The 13,439-nt window shown below is 36.5% G+C and overlaps 1 protein-coding gene across 1 annotated transcript in view; it reads left to right on the top strand.

The window, feature by feature from the left end:
- Positions 1–13,439, top strand: part of KIAA1958 (KIAA1958 ortholog) — a 152,110-nt gene that overhangs the window by 102,079 nt on the left and 36,592 nt on the right. Inside the window, exon 3 of the mRNA XM_040631734.1 lies at positions 10,756–10,839. Within this exon, the coding sequence (XP_040487668.1) occupies positions 10,756–10,839 (84 nt within the window). The remainder of the gene's footprint in view (positions 1–10,755; positions 10,840–13,439) is intronic.

The raw sequence follows: 13,439 nt of genomic DNA on the forward strand, positions 1-13,439 counted from the left end.
AAGACAATTATCATATGATTTCTCTCATCTATGGAACATAAGAACTAGGAAGATCGGTAGGGGAAGAAAGGGGAATGAAGCATGGCTTCTCTTTTTGAGAGTAAGTTTAAGTGATACGTATTATGGATCTTGTGTATGGTACAGGCAAGACATGATTGACCATTCACTCAAAAAACCAAGGTCACTCATACCTTCTACCTGAAGAGTTTATTCCCCCTTCCTACTTACAACCAAAACCATACTAGTGATGCATACCAGTGACAGCAAGGACCCCCTAAAATAGTAGTCCAGCAGGATACAGTATGGGTAGAAGGGAGCTAATATAAATCAAACGTTTGGAGGAAAGGCAGACATTTTAAAAATGCATTTTTGAAAGCCACACATGTCCAGAAGTTCTCCCTTTCCTGTCCTGCTCAGGTCAAAGCTTGAGATGTTCAATCATTAGAAATACATATATAGGATTTGTAGATTTAAAGTTCTTTTGGGGGTGCCTGGCTGGCTCAGTCAGTGGAGCGTGCGACTCTTGATATCGGGGTTGTGAGTTCAAACCCCATGTTGGGTGTGGAAATTACTTAAATAAAATCTTTAAATAAATAAAATTCTTTTAACAGTTCATATATTTATTCATTCAGTCTTCATACTTTGGGTAGCTCTGGAGTGCCAGAACATATGCTGGATACGTAGGATTCATAGATGATGAATACATGAAAAATAATGTAATTAGTGGGGCATAGACATTATATAAATAAGTATAGACAAGCTGTTGCTTAAAAATTTTACTAAGACTGGGGCACCTCAGTTGGTGGAGCGTGCAGCTCTTGATCTTGGGGTTGTAAGTTCAAGCCCCATGTTGGGTGTAGAGATTACTTAAAGATAAAATCCTTTTTTAAAAAAACGATTTTTACTAAGACTGTCTCAAAGCATTCCTTTCTCCTCAAGGAGGTCACAACCTAACAGAGAGATGTGAGATGGAATAAAATAAATAGGGCAGGATAATGGAAGCATAATCCATTTATCAGCTGGTGTCTCCTGGCCCTTTAAGATCTCAATAAGATTAGCTCACATCTTTTAGCTCTATCCCACAATTTTTACAAACTCTAATTCATTTCCTTCTTTTGGGGGGTGGGGAGATGGGGAAAGGTGAGGTAGTGATTGACTTGGATAGTCTCTTGTTTTCTCTGGCTTCTTCCACAGAGGTAGCTTATGCATCACTTCACTGTCTGGGAATGTTTTGCACCAGGTCATTCAGATACGAACTTAGCCTTACTTATGCAAGGGAACGTTTATTGAAGAATTTTTTTAGCATGGGAAGAGATAGGTCTGCAAGCCTATAGATAGGTTTATATCATAAAAAGAGCAGTGCAAACCTGACCATGTAGTTTTCTGACTTAAGTAATTTACTTAGGATAAAATACAAAGTCATTAATAAGGCCTGCAAGGCCTGGTATGATCTGAGCCTCGTGGGCTTTCAGACATCTCCTCGTGACACTCTCCCTTTTGGTTGCTCCAGGCACACTGATACTCTTTCAGTTTCTCAAACTTAGTTTCCGTTGTAGGAAATTCTCATGTGCAGGTCCCTCTGCTCTTCCTCCTTCTACGGTTTACATGATTGGCTTCTCACTTTTAGGTCTCAACTAAAAGGTCTTCTTAGAGAGTCCTTCCTAGAACATCATCCTTAAGTAGGTCACTTACTCTTTCTCATGGTACTCTTCGTTCTCTTCATAGTATTTGTGTCTGTTTGTCCAAGATTTCCGTAGTTGTCTATCTTCACCTCCTCTGTAGTAAATTCCACAAAAGCAAGGACTGTTTCCATTATACTCAGACTGTTTCCTTATGCCGTAGAATTGGCTTACTTAATTCCTCATATGTGTCAGTCACTCATTGTGCTTGAATGAGTGCGGTGGCTCAGTAGGGATTAATGGATTAGCTGCAGACGAATGGGAGCACAGTGTCAAGGGTGGTGCTCAGGTTTCAAGCTTGGGTAGATGGGTAGGTGGAGGCACTAACTAGGTGGAAGAGCAGGTCTGTGGGAACAGACAAAGTTACGTTTTAGGGCTGGGCACATATAATGATTAGGCTGTTAGGTTCATGGGAGCCATGGGCACATGGTTCTGAGGCCTACTTCATTCACCATAAGCAAAACTGTATTTCTAGTTGTTAAATATACCTGATCTATTACAAAACAAAAATTTGTACTTCTATATTTTTGGCTGCTACCTTGTCTTCTCCATTCACTTTTCTGGGCCTTTGGGATTTTATCCACATTCAATTTTTAAAAGTTGTTACTTAATCACAACTACCTATATATAATAAGACGGTTTTGCTCATCTCAGTGCATGTGGTTTTTTTTTTCATCAATAACCATGACTCATTCAGTTTGCTGAATGATATACATACTTCTCTTAAGAAAATTGAAAGTGATCTTTATAGAATTTTTGTTTGTGTTGAAAACAATTTTATCATCAACATTAGATAAACAATAGAACTACTTAGAATCCAAGTTATATTTCTTACCACATACATTCAAACAAAATTTAATGAAATTTGGTACTGAATTTTTGATGAATGACAAAATCTTGAGGAATGTAACTCTTCTTCATAGAGTAGACTTCATGTGATGAGAAAACATTCAATGAGTGTTTATGGGATCCCGGTTAAGTGCACAGTACCAGGTTAGGGACTAAAAGTTGCATCAGTCTCATTCATATGCAAAGAACTGGATCTGAATTCGGGCTTCTCTTTAAAATCACTTCAAAATAAGAAAGAGAAACAGAAACAAACATTCTCTTAAATTAAACTAGAAGTCTTCTTCTTCAACCACAGTGTGTAAAGAGTCTGCCAGATGCAGCAATCAGTTGGGGATTTGGATATGACACCAAGAGACATGTGACTCTAGATCTCAGATGGAGGTGTAAGAACTCGGTTTTCCCCTGAGGGTGGTGGTACATGCTGAGCAGTAAAATTAACAGTCACTTTTGAAGAACTGGAACAGGGGCTACTGGGGTGGTCTTGAGAGCTTCCCTGGGCCTGGTTTGATACCAGACAATAGCAGAGGGGGCAGGACTGAGGCAAGAAACACATACACACTTGCCATCTTTGTGGTAGGTGATCTGCCAGTATGATAAACCAATGAAGATATACTTGAATGTATGGCTTGAACGGGCACACTGTGTACCAAAAAAAGATGGGTACACAATGATCAATACTGAGATACAGCTTAGAACCTTACTGCCCTTCACAGATAAAGAAATAATCATTTGGATACCCAGGCCCCTGCCCTAAGAACTATCAAGAGACCTATAAGGGAGAAAGGCTATGCTGACCATTGACTTTCCTACACCAGCATTGAATTCTAAAGGATACTTGAGCAATGCCGCTATTGTACAGGGTGTGTGGGAGGGGCAGGGAGTGGGGAGTATGAGTGGAGAGTCTTGTACCTAGTCAAACTGTTGTTCAGTTATAAAGACAATAAAAAGCTTAAAGACATACTCAAAAATTCAAGACCTCAGGAAAACATGGTTTTTATAAATACTTTCTGAATAAGCTATTGGAGGACAAACTTTAGCTGAGAGGAGACTGGCAAAACACTGGTGGTAAGCATTGATTTTATCTATTTAATTGCAAGACTGAGACCAAAATGTGGAAATTACGATTAAAAACAGAATATTATAAATTATTTTATAAATTTTTATGATAAGTATCACAAACCACAATAATGTAGGAATGTATAATTTTTAAGATTTTTTAAAAATTTTATCTGAGAGACAGAGAGAGCACAAGCAAGGGGAGGGGCAGAGGGAGAGGGAGAAGCAGTCGCCCTTGTGAGCAGGGGCTGATCCCCTGCTGATCGTGGGGCTCAGTCCTAAGACCCTGAGATCATGACCTGAGCTGAAGGAGACACTTAAGTGACTGAGCCACCCAGGCGCCCTGGAAATGTATAATTTTTAAAGTTGGGAGGGCACAGGAGAGAGAATTTGGGAAACTGTATAAACCAAGATTCAAAAGATATTACTTAAAGCCAACAATTCAAGTAATAGGTTATTCAGATACTTGAAGGTGTAAAGGTAAGACTAGAAGAACTAAACCAAAAAGTAAAATAAAAGATAATAAGTATAAGGACCAAGACAAATAATAAAATTGAAAATGATTAGTTGGAGAAATGTAAGTGTATGGTATATTAATTTTGGCATTTCTTGTAGTGAGGTATCAATATATGTTGTATAAAAATAGATATGCAAAGTTATCAAAGTGATGATAACCATTAGAAAAATTAGCAAGAGAAAATAAACTGAAAGAAGTCTTTTTACTCCTAAAGGGAGATTCACTGGAATAGACGGTCTCTTTTCAGCCTTTGGCTGTTATCCTGCTTGTGGTTGAAGCCAACACAGGAAAGAGGGTTCAGCCAAGCGAAAGAGGAGCTGAGCAAGAGCCCTGATATAACAGTAAAAACAGAAAGCCTGACATATGTTATGACCACAAGAACTAAGATTAAATGAAACAAATAGAAATGAGAAAGTTATTAAGAGAGTATATCCTAAAAGTTCTCACCATGATGAGAAATTTTTTTCTTTTCTTTTTATTGTATCTATATGAGATGATGGATTTTAACCAAACCTATAGTGGTAATCATTTCACCATACATGTAATTCAAACCATTATACTGTAATGTATAAACTTACACAGTGATATATGCCCGTTATTTCTCAATAAAACTGGGGAAAAGTCTATACATTAATGTGTAGTGTGCAAAGTAACACAACTAATATTTTAAAAATGAGATAAACTCAGTGTTGAATCTAAAAATGGATCACAGTCCTAAACCCAGTGATATCCTATTCAGGTGTTACTGTCATCAAAGAATACATGCATTTCTGAAAACCATTTTGCAAATGGCACAATGAAAAATGACAACTTTTGGGGCAGACTACTCAAATCCTATGCAACTTTGTAAACAGATCACTAACCAAACAAATTCTAATAAAATGCCACAATAATTTAGAAGACATGATAGACTTCTAGTAAATAATGATACAGTACAGCAAATATAGGAATTTACAGTGAAAAAAAAATTTTTAAAGGTCAAGTTATGTGAATTATGAGCCACAGTCACCACTATTAACAGGAAGATGACTATCTAGAAAAATATCAAGTTGGTGCCTACCTTTTTACACCAAAATAAATTAGATAATTAAATATTCAATTTAAATATTTAAAGAGTAAAAATGAAATTTGAATGAAACAAAATGAAAATGGAAAGTGAAATAAAAATGTTTTAGAAAAAAACAGAATTGTGTTATGGTTTCATAATGGGGAAAATATCTCTAAGTATACCACAAAATATAAAAACATTTAACAGAAATTCAATCCCGGGGCACCTGGGTAGCGCAGTCGTTAAGCGTCTGCCTTCGGCTCAGGGCCTGATCCCGGCGTTCCGGGATCGAGTCCCACATCGGGCTCCTCTGCTGGGAGCCTCGTTCTTCCTCTCCCACCCCCCTGCTTGTGTTCCCTTTCTCGCTGGCTGTCTCTCTGTCACATAAATAAATAAAATCTTTAAAAAAAAAAAAAAAAGAAAAGAAATTCAATGCCATAAATGTGTAACAGTCACAAATATAAAAGGTAAACTAAAGAAAGTTATATATTCATATACAGATATCATTATATATATCACAAAGGGCTAAATATAATAAAGATTAAGACTACCAGTATGAATATTAAGACTAATTATAAATGAAAATTTCCTAAATGTATCTGTAGCTCCTAAATCAATATAAAAAAAGAAAATGTACAGAGGTCAAAAAGAATTCACAGAAAGAAAATGAGAAAATATAGGGAGCTAATAAGTATTTGAAAACAATATTAAATCTCATTTATCATAAATGCAAAATAAATAAAACCACAACAATATATTTTACCAATTAAATAAGCAAAGATTAAGAAGATGGATAATACATTATATCTAGGAAGGTATGATTAACCCGTCACTCTTATACCTTATCATTGAAGTATAAATTGATACAACATACATACATTTAGGGCAACAGCAATAGAGCAATTCCACTTTGGAAATTAATTCTGTGTATATACATGCCCATTTGTGGGAAATGTCATGTATACAAGGATACTCACTGCAGCATTGTTTGTAATAGCAAAGGATGGAAATAATGCAAATGTCTATCAGTAGAGAGGGGTTAGATAAATGTATTATGGTATATCCATTATAAATACAGCTATTAGATTGGGGCAACTATGTATATGATGATATGGAACTACATTGTAATACATTGTAATGGTAAAAACCATTGTGTGGAATAGAATGTATAGTATATTCCACCCCCCTTTTTGAAAGGCAAAAAGTAAGTTCATGTGCATAGAAAAATAAAAAATTATGCTCCATAAATTGGCCGTATTGGTTGTCATGCAGAGGGAAATGTGGCAACAAGGAGATGGGACGAGAGGGTGACTTACTTTCACTCTATACCCATTTGCAAGTTTCAGATACTGTACTATATGCTGTATTGCCTATTGAAAGTTTATTAATCTATTAAAATCAAATTGATCATGGGCCATACTGAGAAACAATCATAATTTTTATCTCAGGACACACAGGTAGATGGTCTAGTGGATGGCAGACTGAAATGTGAGAAGTAAAACTGTAAAGCTCTTGGAAGAAACAGGTCTTCCATTACCTTGGAATAAGCAAGATTTCTTAAGCAAGATGCAAAAAGCATGAACCAATAAAGGAAAAAAAATCAACAATTGGGCGATATTAGGATTAAGAACTCTTATTTGTTAAGAACACCATTAGGAAGGTGAAAAGGCAAGCCACAGATTGGAAGAAGATACTAGCAATATGTATTTCTGATAAAGACTCAAACAGAGTATGTTGAAACCTTCTACAAACAGTAAGAAAAGGGCAGATAATCCAACAGAAAAATGAACTGGTACTTCACAGAGAGAATATTCAAATGGCCAATAAGTATATAAAAGGGTGTTCAACTTCTTTAGTCATCAGGGAAATGAAAATTAAGACTACAGTGCAGTACCACCCCACACCCAGCAGAATGGCTGTGTAAAAAAAAAAAAAAAAGACTACTTAGTGTTGCTGAAGATATGGAGCAAAGTGAACTCTCACACACTCTGTGAGTAAATTGGTACAAGCACTTTGGAAAATTGGCAGTATCTGTTAAAGCTACTGAAACCTATGATTTCCTCTGGCCCAATAATTCCACTTCTAAGTAAACACCCAACATGATCTTTTAATAGAATGTTCATAACAATTTCATTGGAAATAGCCCCAAACTGAAAACTACCCAAATGTCCAATAGAATGGAAACATAAATTTCCACACAATGGAATGTTACACACAATGGATATAGTCACTCAATGGAATGTTACACAGTAATGAGGGTAAATTATCTACCACTACAAAACAATATGGATGAAACTCACAAATAAACTGTTGAAATAAAAAACCAGGCACGAGAGCCTATCCTCTTAGATTCCATTGATATTAATTACAATAATAGACTAGACTAGACAGTTGTATTATGTTTCATCGGGATAGCTGTTATTCTTAGTGGGAGGGAATAATTGGAAGAAGGAGACATGAGAAAGACTCTGGGGATGCTAGTGGTGTTCTTTTTCTTGATCTGGATGCTGGAGTCAATTTGTAAAATTACATGCACTTAATGACTGGTCTACTTTATTGTATTTTTGTTTTACCTAATAAAAAGTTTTTCAAAGGAAGTGGATCAGAAGTTTTTCTAAAACTAGAGATAAAAGCAAGATAAATGTAACAGTTTTATATTTTATTATCAACCTTCTCTGACTTATTTGATTGTGTAATTAGCTGAAAAACTATTACTTGACCTTAAAGCCATTTACTTCCACGTGTTCATGAAAAATGAATGAGGGTTTCTCTACTCTTCTACCTCCTTTTGTGGCACATTCCAGGCTCTTAGGAAAAGGATTTTTTAGTTTTATTTTTCTATAAATATAATGGCTCTTAACTAAAATTGAGGCCAAGTAGAAAGAGGAGAAAGGCTTGAAACAAAACTGGGCTGAGGATGTTGAAGCAGTGCTAATGTGTTGGTCAGCTCTAAGAGTGATCGCAGGCCCTCCAAATGTGAACAGAGGAGAAGCACATGTGAAAGAACTGGCTGCCTCACCCAGGAAATTTGCAAACGAGTGACTCCAAACCCTTCCATAGTCTTCTTCACCAGTTCCTCTAACAGTATACTAAGGCCGTGTAATTAAGTCCAACAGACTTAAACTCTTTTATTCACATACCCCTCCAAAGAACTTTGAAAAAACCGATAACCACTCACTGATATTTAAATGGACACCCAAAGGTTTTCAACAGTTTATTTTTGTAAAAAGGAAGTAGAAAATACTGAATATTTTATAAAGTAAAGATGAGGATTGACTGTAAGAATTAATATTTCATGTATTTGATAATAGTTATTAAGCATCTTATGAACAAAAGCATGCTGAATCTGAAAGAACTGAATAGTTTTAAGCCTCTATCTTGAACATCCTGATAGTCCTGCAGAATATTCTATTTCTAGTGAAAAGAACCAACTTCACTAACCTATAAACCCCTCAGAAGTCCTAAATTCACCCCAATTCAGGCCGAAATACCCTCCTTCTGATGGCAAATTTCACCTATATCAGAATATGTATAAGAACAAAGAAGGACAAGACATGCTATGGATTTAATCATCAGTTTATAAATTTTCTTTGCCTCCTCAAAGTCTTTTACACCCCAGAGTATATACCATAGTAAATTTGGGATGGCAGCATGTGCAAACTCAGTCTTCATCTCAGACAAATAAGTTTTATAAAAGATTCTACATGAAACTTGAGAATCTAGAAGTTTTTTTCCTAAAGTTGTCTATGAATGCTTATTTCTTAGAAAGTCTTTGAAGTTTGAAGTTCACAGTGGTAGATATTTAAACAGTTAGCCAAAATGAATAGATGTGCTGGCGCCATTGGCTTTACATGTAAACAGCCAAGGAAGCCAGCCTGGTAAAAGGTTACATGCAAAGTGTGCCTTCCATCTTTTTGATGGAAAGATATACATCTTTATTGTTGATATATAAACAATTTTAATGGGAAGAAAATGGCATAATCAAAAGTTAAGTCTAATGAGACATAAAATATACTTTTGTATATTGAATTTTAGAAATATCTTTCAAAAATGTGCCTATAAAATATGTAATTAGCTAGTTTAGTGAATTTTAGTTCATTTCATTTTATAAAGTATGAGGATTTTGGCAATTATACATTAGAGCTGTCATTTAAAAATAAGATTCTCATTCATAAATGTGTATAGTAATACAAAAAGTACTGTATTTTATGAATAAAATTCAGTTTATTAGAAATTTTATTTTTATTATCGTGTGTGGTTATTACAAAGACTTCCACTGAGCAACCCTACAAATTAAAATTTTCCTAAAGAGGATAATCAGGATAAACAAAATATTTTACCTTATACTGTATAATCAGAAATTACATTTTTTTATGTTGTTTTAAATTAAGCTTGATGCTTGCCTCTGATCAGATAGCCCAGTTTTCTATTGTGTACTTTCATTTTTAGAATTTCTCTTTTTGAGCTACACCCATGTCTGGCATAACAGTGGTGAATTTTGACCAAACGTTTTTTTATTGTTAATGTTAAGAGTCCAAATTTAAATTACATATTACTGAAAGGAAACCATTTAAATGATACCATTGAACTTAATAAAAAAAAAAAAAAGAGTAAAAATAGAGTAGGGTTTCCTTCATAAAAGGCATAAGCACTAGAACTTTGTTTCTCAAAGAAGTTTCTCTCAAACCTCATCCCGAGCATGGATTCCTGCCACCGAGGAATCTGATATTGATCAAGCATCCTGAGTAATTCACAGGTACACTACAGTGTGAGAACTGCTAGTCTAGAGCAACATTATTTAATCGTGGGTGATCCGTAACGGAAAGAGGCAACCCTAGTCCTTGGTGGAAGAGTGTAAATAATACATTAATAAAATAAAATGATTTGCCCAAGAGATACACCCTTTTCCTTACATCTGGATTATAGTAGCCTGATTCAAGTTTCACTGTCCTGTCTTTACACCTATGAAGTTTTGTCCTCATTACTTTACAAAATAACAAATATTTTTATTGCTTCTTACAAACTGCCCTGCAATTACATGCAGAATATTTATAAACTGTATTTACCTAAATTGCCAGAATGTTGAATAAACTACTACAAAATGATCGGTTTAGTATCTTTTAAATATAGATCTCTAGTGATGTGCTAAATAACAAATTTGAATATTTTAGTTCAATAAAATAGAACCAGTAAAACCTCTGGTTTCACAAATGAAGTGATTCATAATGAGTGTGTCCACTTTAATGGGGCCCATGCACACTGCAGTAGGGTGAACGGCACATTTCTGTCTCATATTCCTCCTGATGCAAAGGCTGGCTCTGATCTCACTCTTCCCACAAACTCATGCACAAAACTTGTGTGTCAGTGACACGAGAAGCTCATTTTGATTGTAATGGGCCATACTGTTGTCTAGTTCATCATTTGTGAAACTGAAGTTGGCTATTATAATGCAGCAGGTATGTAAATAACATTCATGAGTGATCTCTATGAAATGGATTCCTTCTTTCCCTTTTCATTATAAGAGGAAACTTTATTTCAGAGTAGAAAGTGCATTCTCTGAACTCATCAACACCCTCTCTATCCCTCCCCTCCCCAATTTGTTGCAGACCAGGATGAAAGAGCAGCTGAGCTCAGCAGGGAGCAGAATGAGAAAACCATCCGGAGCACGCAGACCGCGCTCCGCAATTTCCGAGAGTTCCTCATCTCCAAGTATCCTTCTGAAACAAGAGAGATTTATGTCATCCCTTGCAAGGAGTTGGATGCCTACCTGGCCTCTTTCTTTGTGGATGCCAGGCAGAAGGATGGGTCCGAATATGAACCCAACAGCTTGGCCAATTACCAGTGTGGACTTGAACGGTACCTAAAAGAACATAGGTATGGCTACAGTATCACCAGGGATAAGGAATTCAAGCGTTCCCAAGAGGCCCTGAAACAGAAGCAGATTGAACTCCGCTGCAAAGGAAAGGGAAATAAGCCACACAAGTCCATGAAGCTCACCTTTGCTGATGAGCTCATTCTGCGGAAAAGGGGACTACTAAGCCGCTATAATCCCGAGGGCCTTCTCAACCTTGTCTGGCTCAACAACACGAAAGCTTTTGGGCACTGCACAGGCTTCCATGGATCTACCTTGAAGTGGGGTGATATTCGGCTCCGGGTAACAGAAACAGGGCTGGAGTACTTAGAGTGGATGGGTCAAGACACTGGCGACCTGAATGCCAAAACCAAGAGAGGGGGGACGGACTCTCGTGTGTATGCCACCCAGCACGCCCCACAGACCTGCCCCGTACAGGACTATAAGGAGTATGCCCAGCGGCGGCCTCCTGCCATGCGCTATGAGGATGCTCCTTTCTACCTGTCCATCAAGCCAGTCGTGAACTTGGCAGCTCTGCATTGGTACAACTGCCAAGCCCTTGGCAAGAACAAGCTGGCCAAGATGGTGAAGACCATGTGTGAAAAGGGTAACATCCCCGGCAGGAAAACCAACTTCAGTGTGTATCAGAGCTGCAGCACCTTGTCCGAGGCCCAGAGCAACCAGCTGGTGCTTATCTGTAACAATCTCAGCCAGCAGGCCGCCCAGTCAGTGGCTGGGCACTCCAACAGTGGCAATTTCATTGTCTCTGCCTCCTATGACTCTTCCTCAGACACTGCTTGACCAGGTGGCTTGAGCAAGACTCCAGTTTGGTTACTGTGTCCAGAGAGACTGTGATTATACACTGCTTCTCGTTCCCTTTCCTCTGCCCTCAGTATTAACTTTATAAAAATATAAATATATAATATATTTTTCTTTTTACAAATAAGCCAATGGAGATAGTTTAGTATTGCTAACATAGTATTTATAGGCTTAACACAAATGTACTTGTGGGTGATTAAATGTAATTGCTGTTACAGACTCTACAAAACCATAGTGGTTCTCAGGCAACACAAAGTAGAGAAGGAATTCCGTTTTTTAAAGAACTGTCAGAAAAGTAACTGAAAGTTATCCTAGACACTTGTGTCCTCAACTCCTGCTTTCCTTCCCACCCCACCTCTCATTTTTAGTCTAGTTAATAAATGGCTTTATTTTTTTAATTTTAAAATTTTATATTAATCAGGAGACAATATTAACTCTACTGCTTACACAGAACTAACTGTATTCAGTCAGATCCAGAATATGAAAGTGTTGATATAAGCTCAACAAATTATCTACATACTTTTTTTAGCTGAATTAGAATTTTAGCTCCTGTGCCTCATTTTTTGTAATGTCTAAAAATCTAGATATTTAGCTAACATCTTTTCTTTGGGGGCGATAAAGGTGCCATTCTTTTTGGAAGATAAATAATTTTTAAATAATATGCAATGTCCAATATTGTGGTGAAAAAGACTGTTAATAGCTCATTTTTACTGTTGTGCTTGAACCTGGATAGAGTATTTTTTTGTTCCCTAAGAAATCAGTTAAAATGAAGTGTGATTTTTCAGATTTACAAAACTACCAAAGCTTTGAAAATGTTCCCAAGTATGAGATTATATATCAAACATAAAGAGAAGGTAGAGAATGGGAGAGTCTTATTAAAAATCCAGAAGCACTAGTCAAGACAACAAAAGAGTCCTACTCTTCAAAGCCCAAATCCCCTGAATTATTTATTTATAAGCATTAAACTTTGGTCTCTTTTCCCTAGGAGATTACTTGACTCTGTAGTTGAGATCAAAAGAATAGTGACACTCATTTTGGGTAACAACATTTTGTTACCAGATTTAACTGAATTCAAAGCATTCTTGAAAATGTGCAGAGTTTCTTCTACAGTAAATATAAATTTATCTGTGATACCCTGCAATTATAATAATAATAATTTTAGTGAAACAACTCTTTGTGGTGGTTTTCCCAAGGTCTTTCTTTTCAAGTCTTGACGCCTGTGATGTATTTTTAGTTGAGATCCTTCAACGACAACATAAGTTTAGACATTTGGACGACAATAAAGTTGAGCTAGATTCCTATCCTGCATAATCATATACACATAAAAAATCCAAATCTTAATTGCTTTATTGGATTCTATTGGGAAGTGTTTGTTCTTCAAGGCAACCTCATAATTCACATTAGCTAGGAGGGTAGGTGGTATTAATTTATCGTACGACCAGGACAAACTTAATTTTGATTTGCTTTGCTAAATCATCACATTAGCTGAGCTTTCCCATGGCAGCTTTTTCCAACACTAAGTCGTAAATACATAAAGACCCATTCCTCTAAGCTGTGACCTTTCCTTTGGCTCCGGAGCAGAAAGTCTGCTGTGGACTTTGTGTGGTGTCTTAACAATGA

Source organism: Ursus maritimus, unplaced genomic scaffold (assembly GCF_017311325.1).
Source record: "Ursus maritimus isolate PB19 unplaced genomic scaffold, ASM1731132v1 scaffold_17, whole genome shotgun sequence".
Taxonomy (NCBI): domain Eukaryota; kingdom Metazoa; phylum Chordata; class Mammalia; order Carnivora; family Ursidae; genus Ursus; species Ursus maritimus.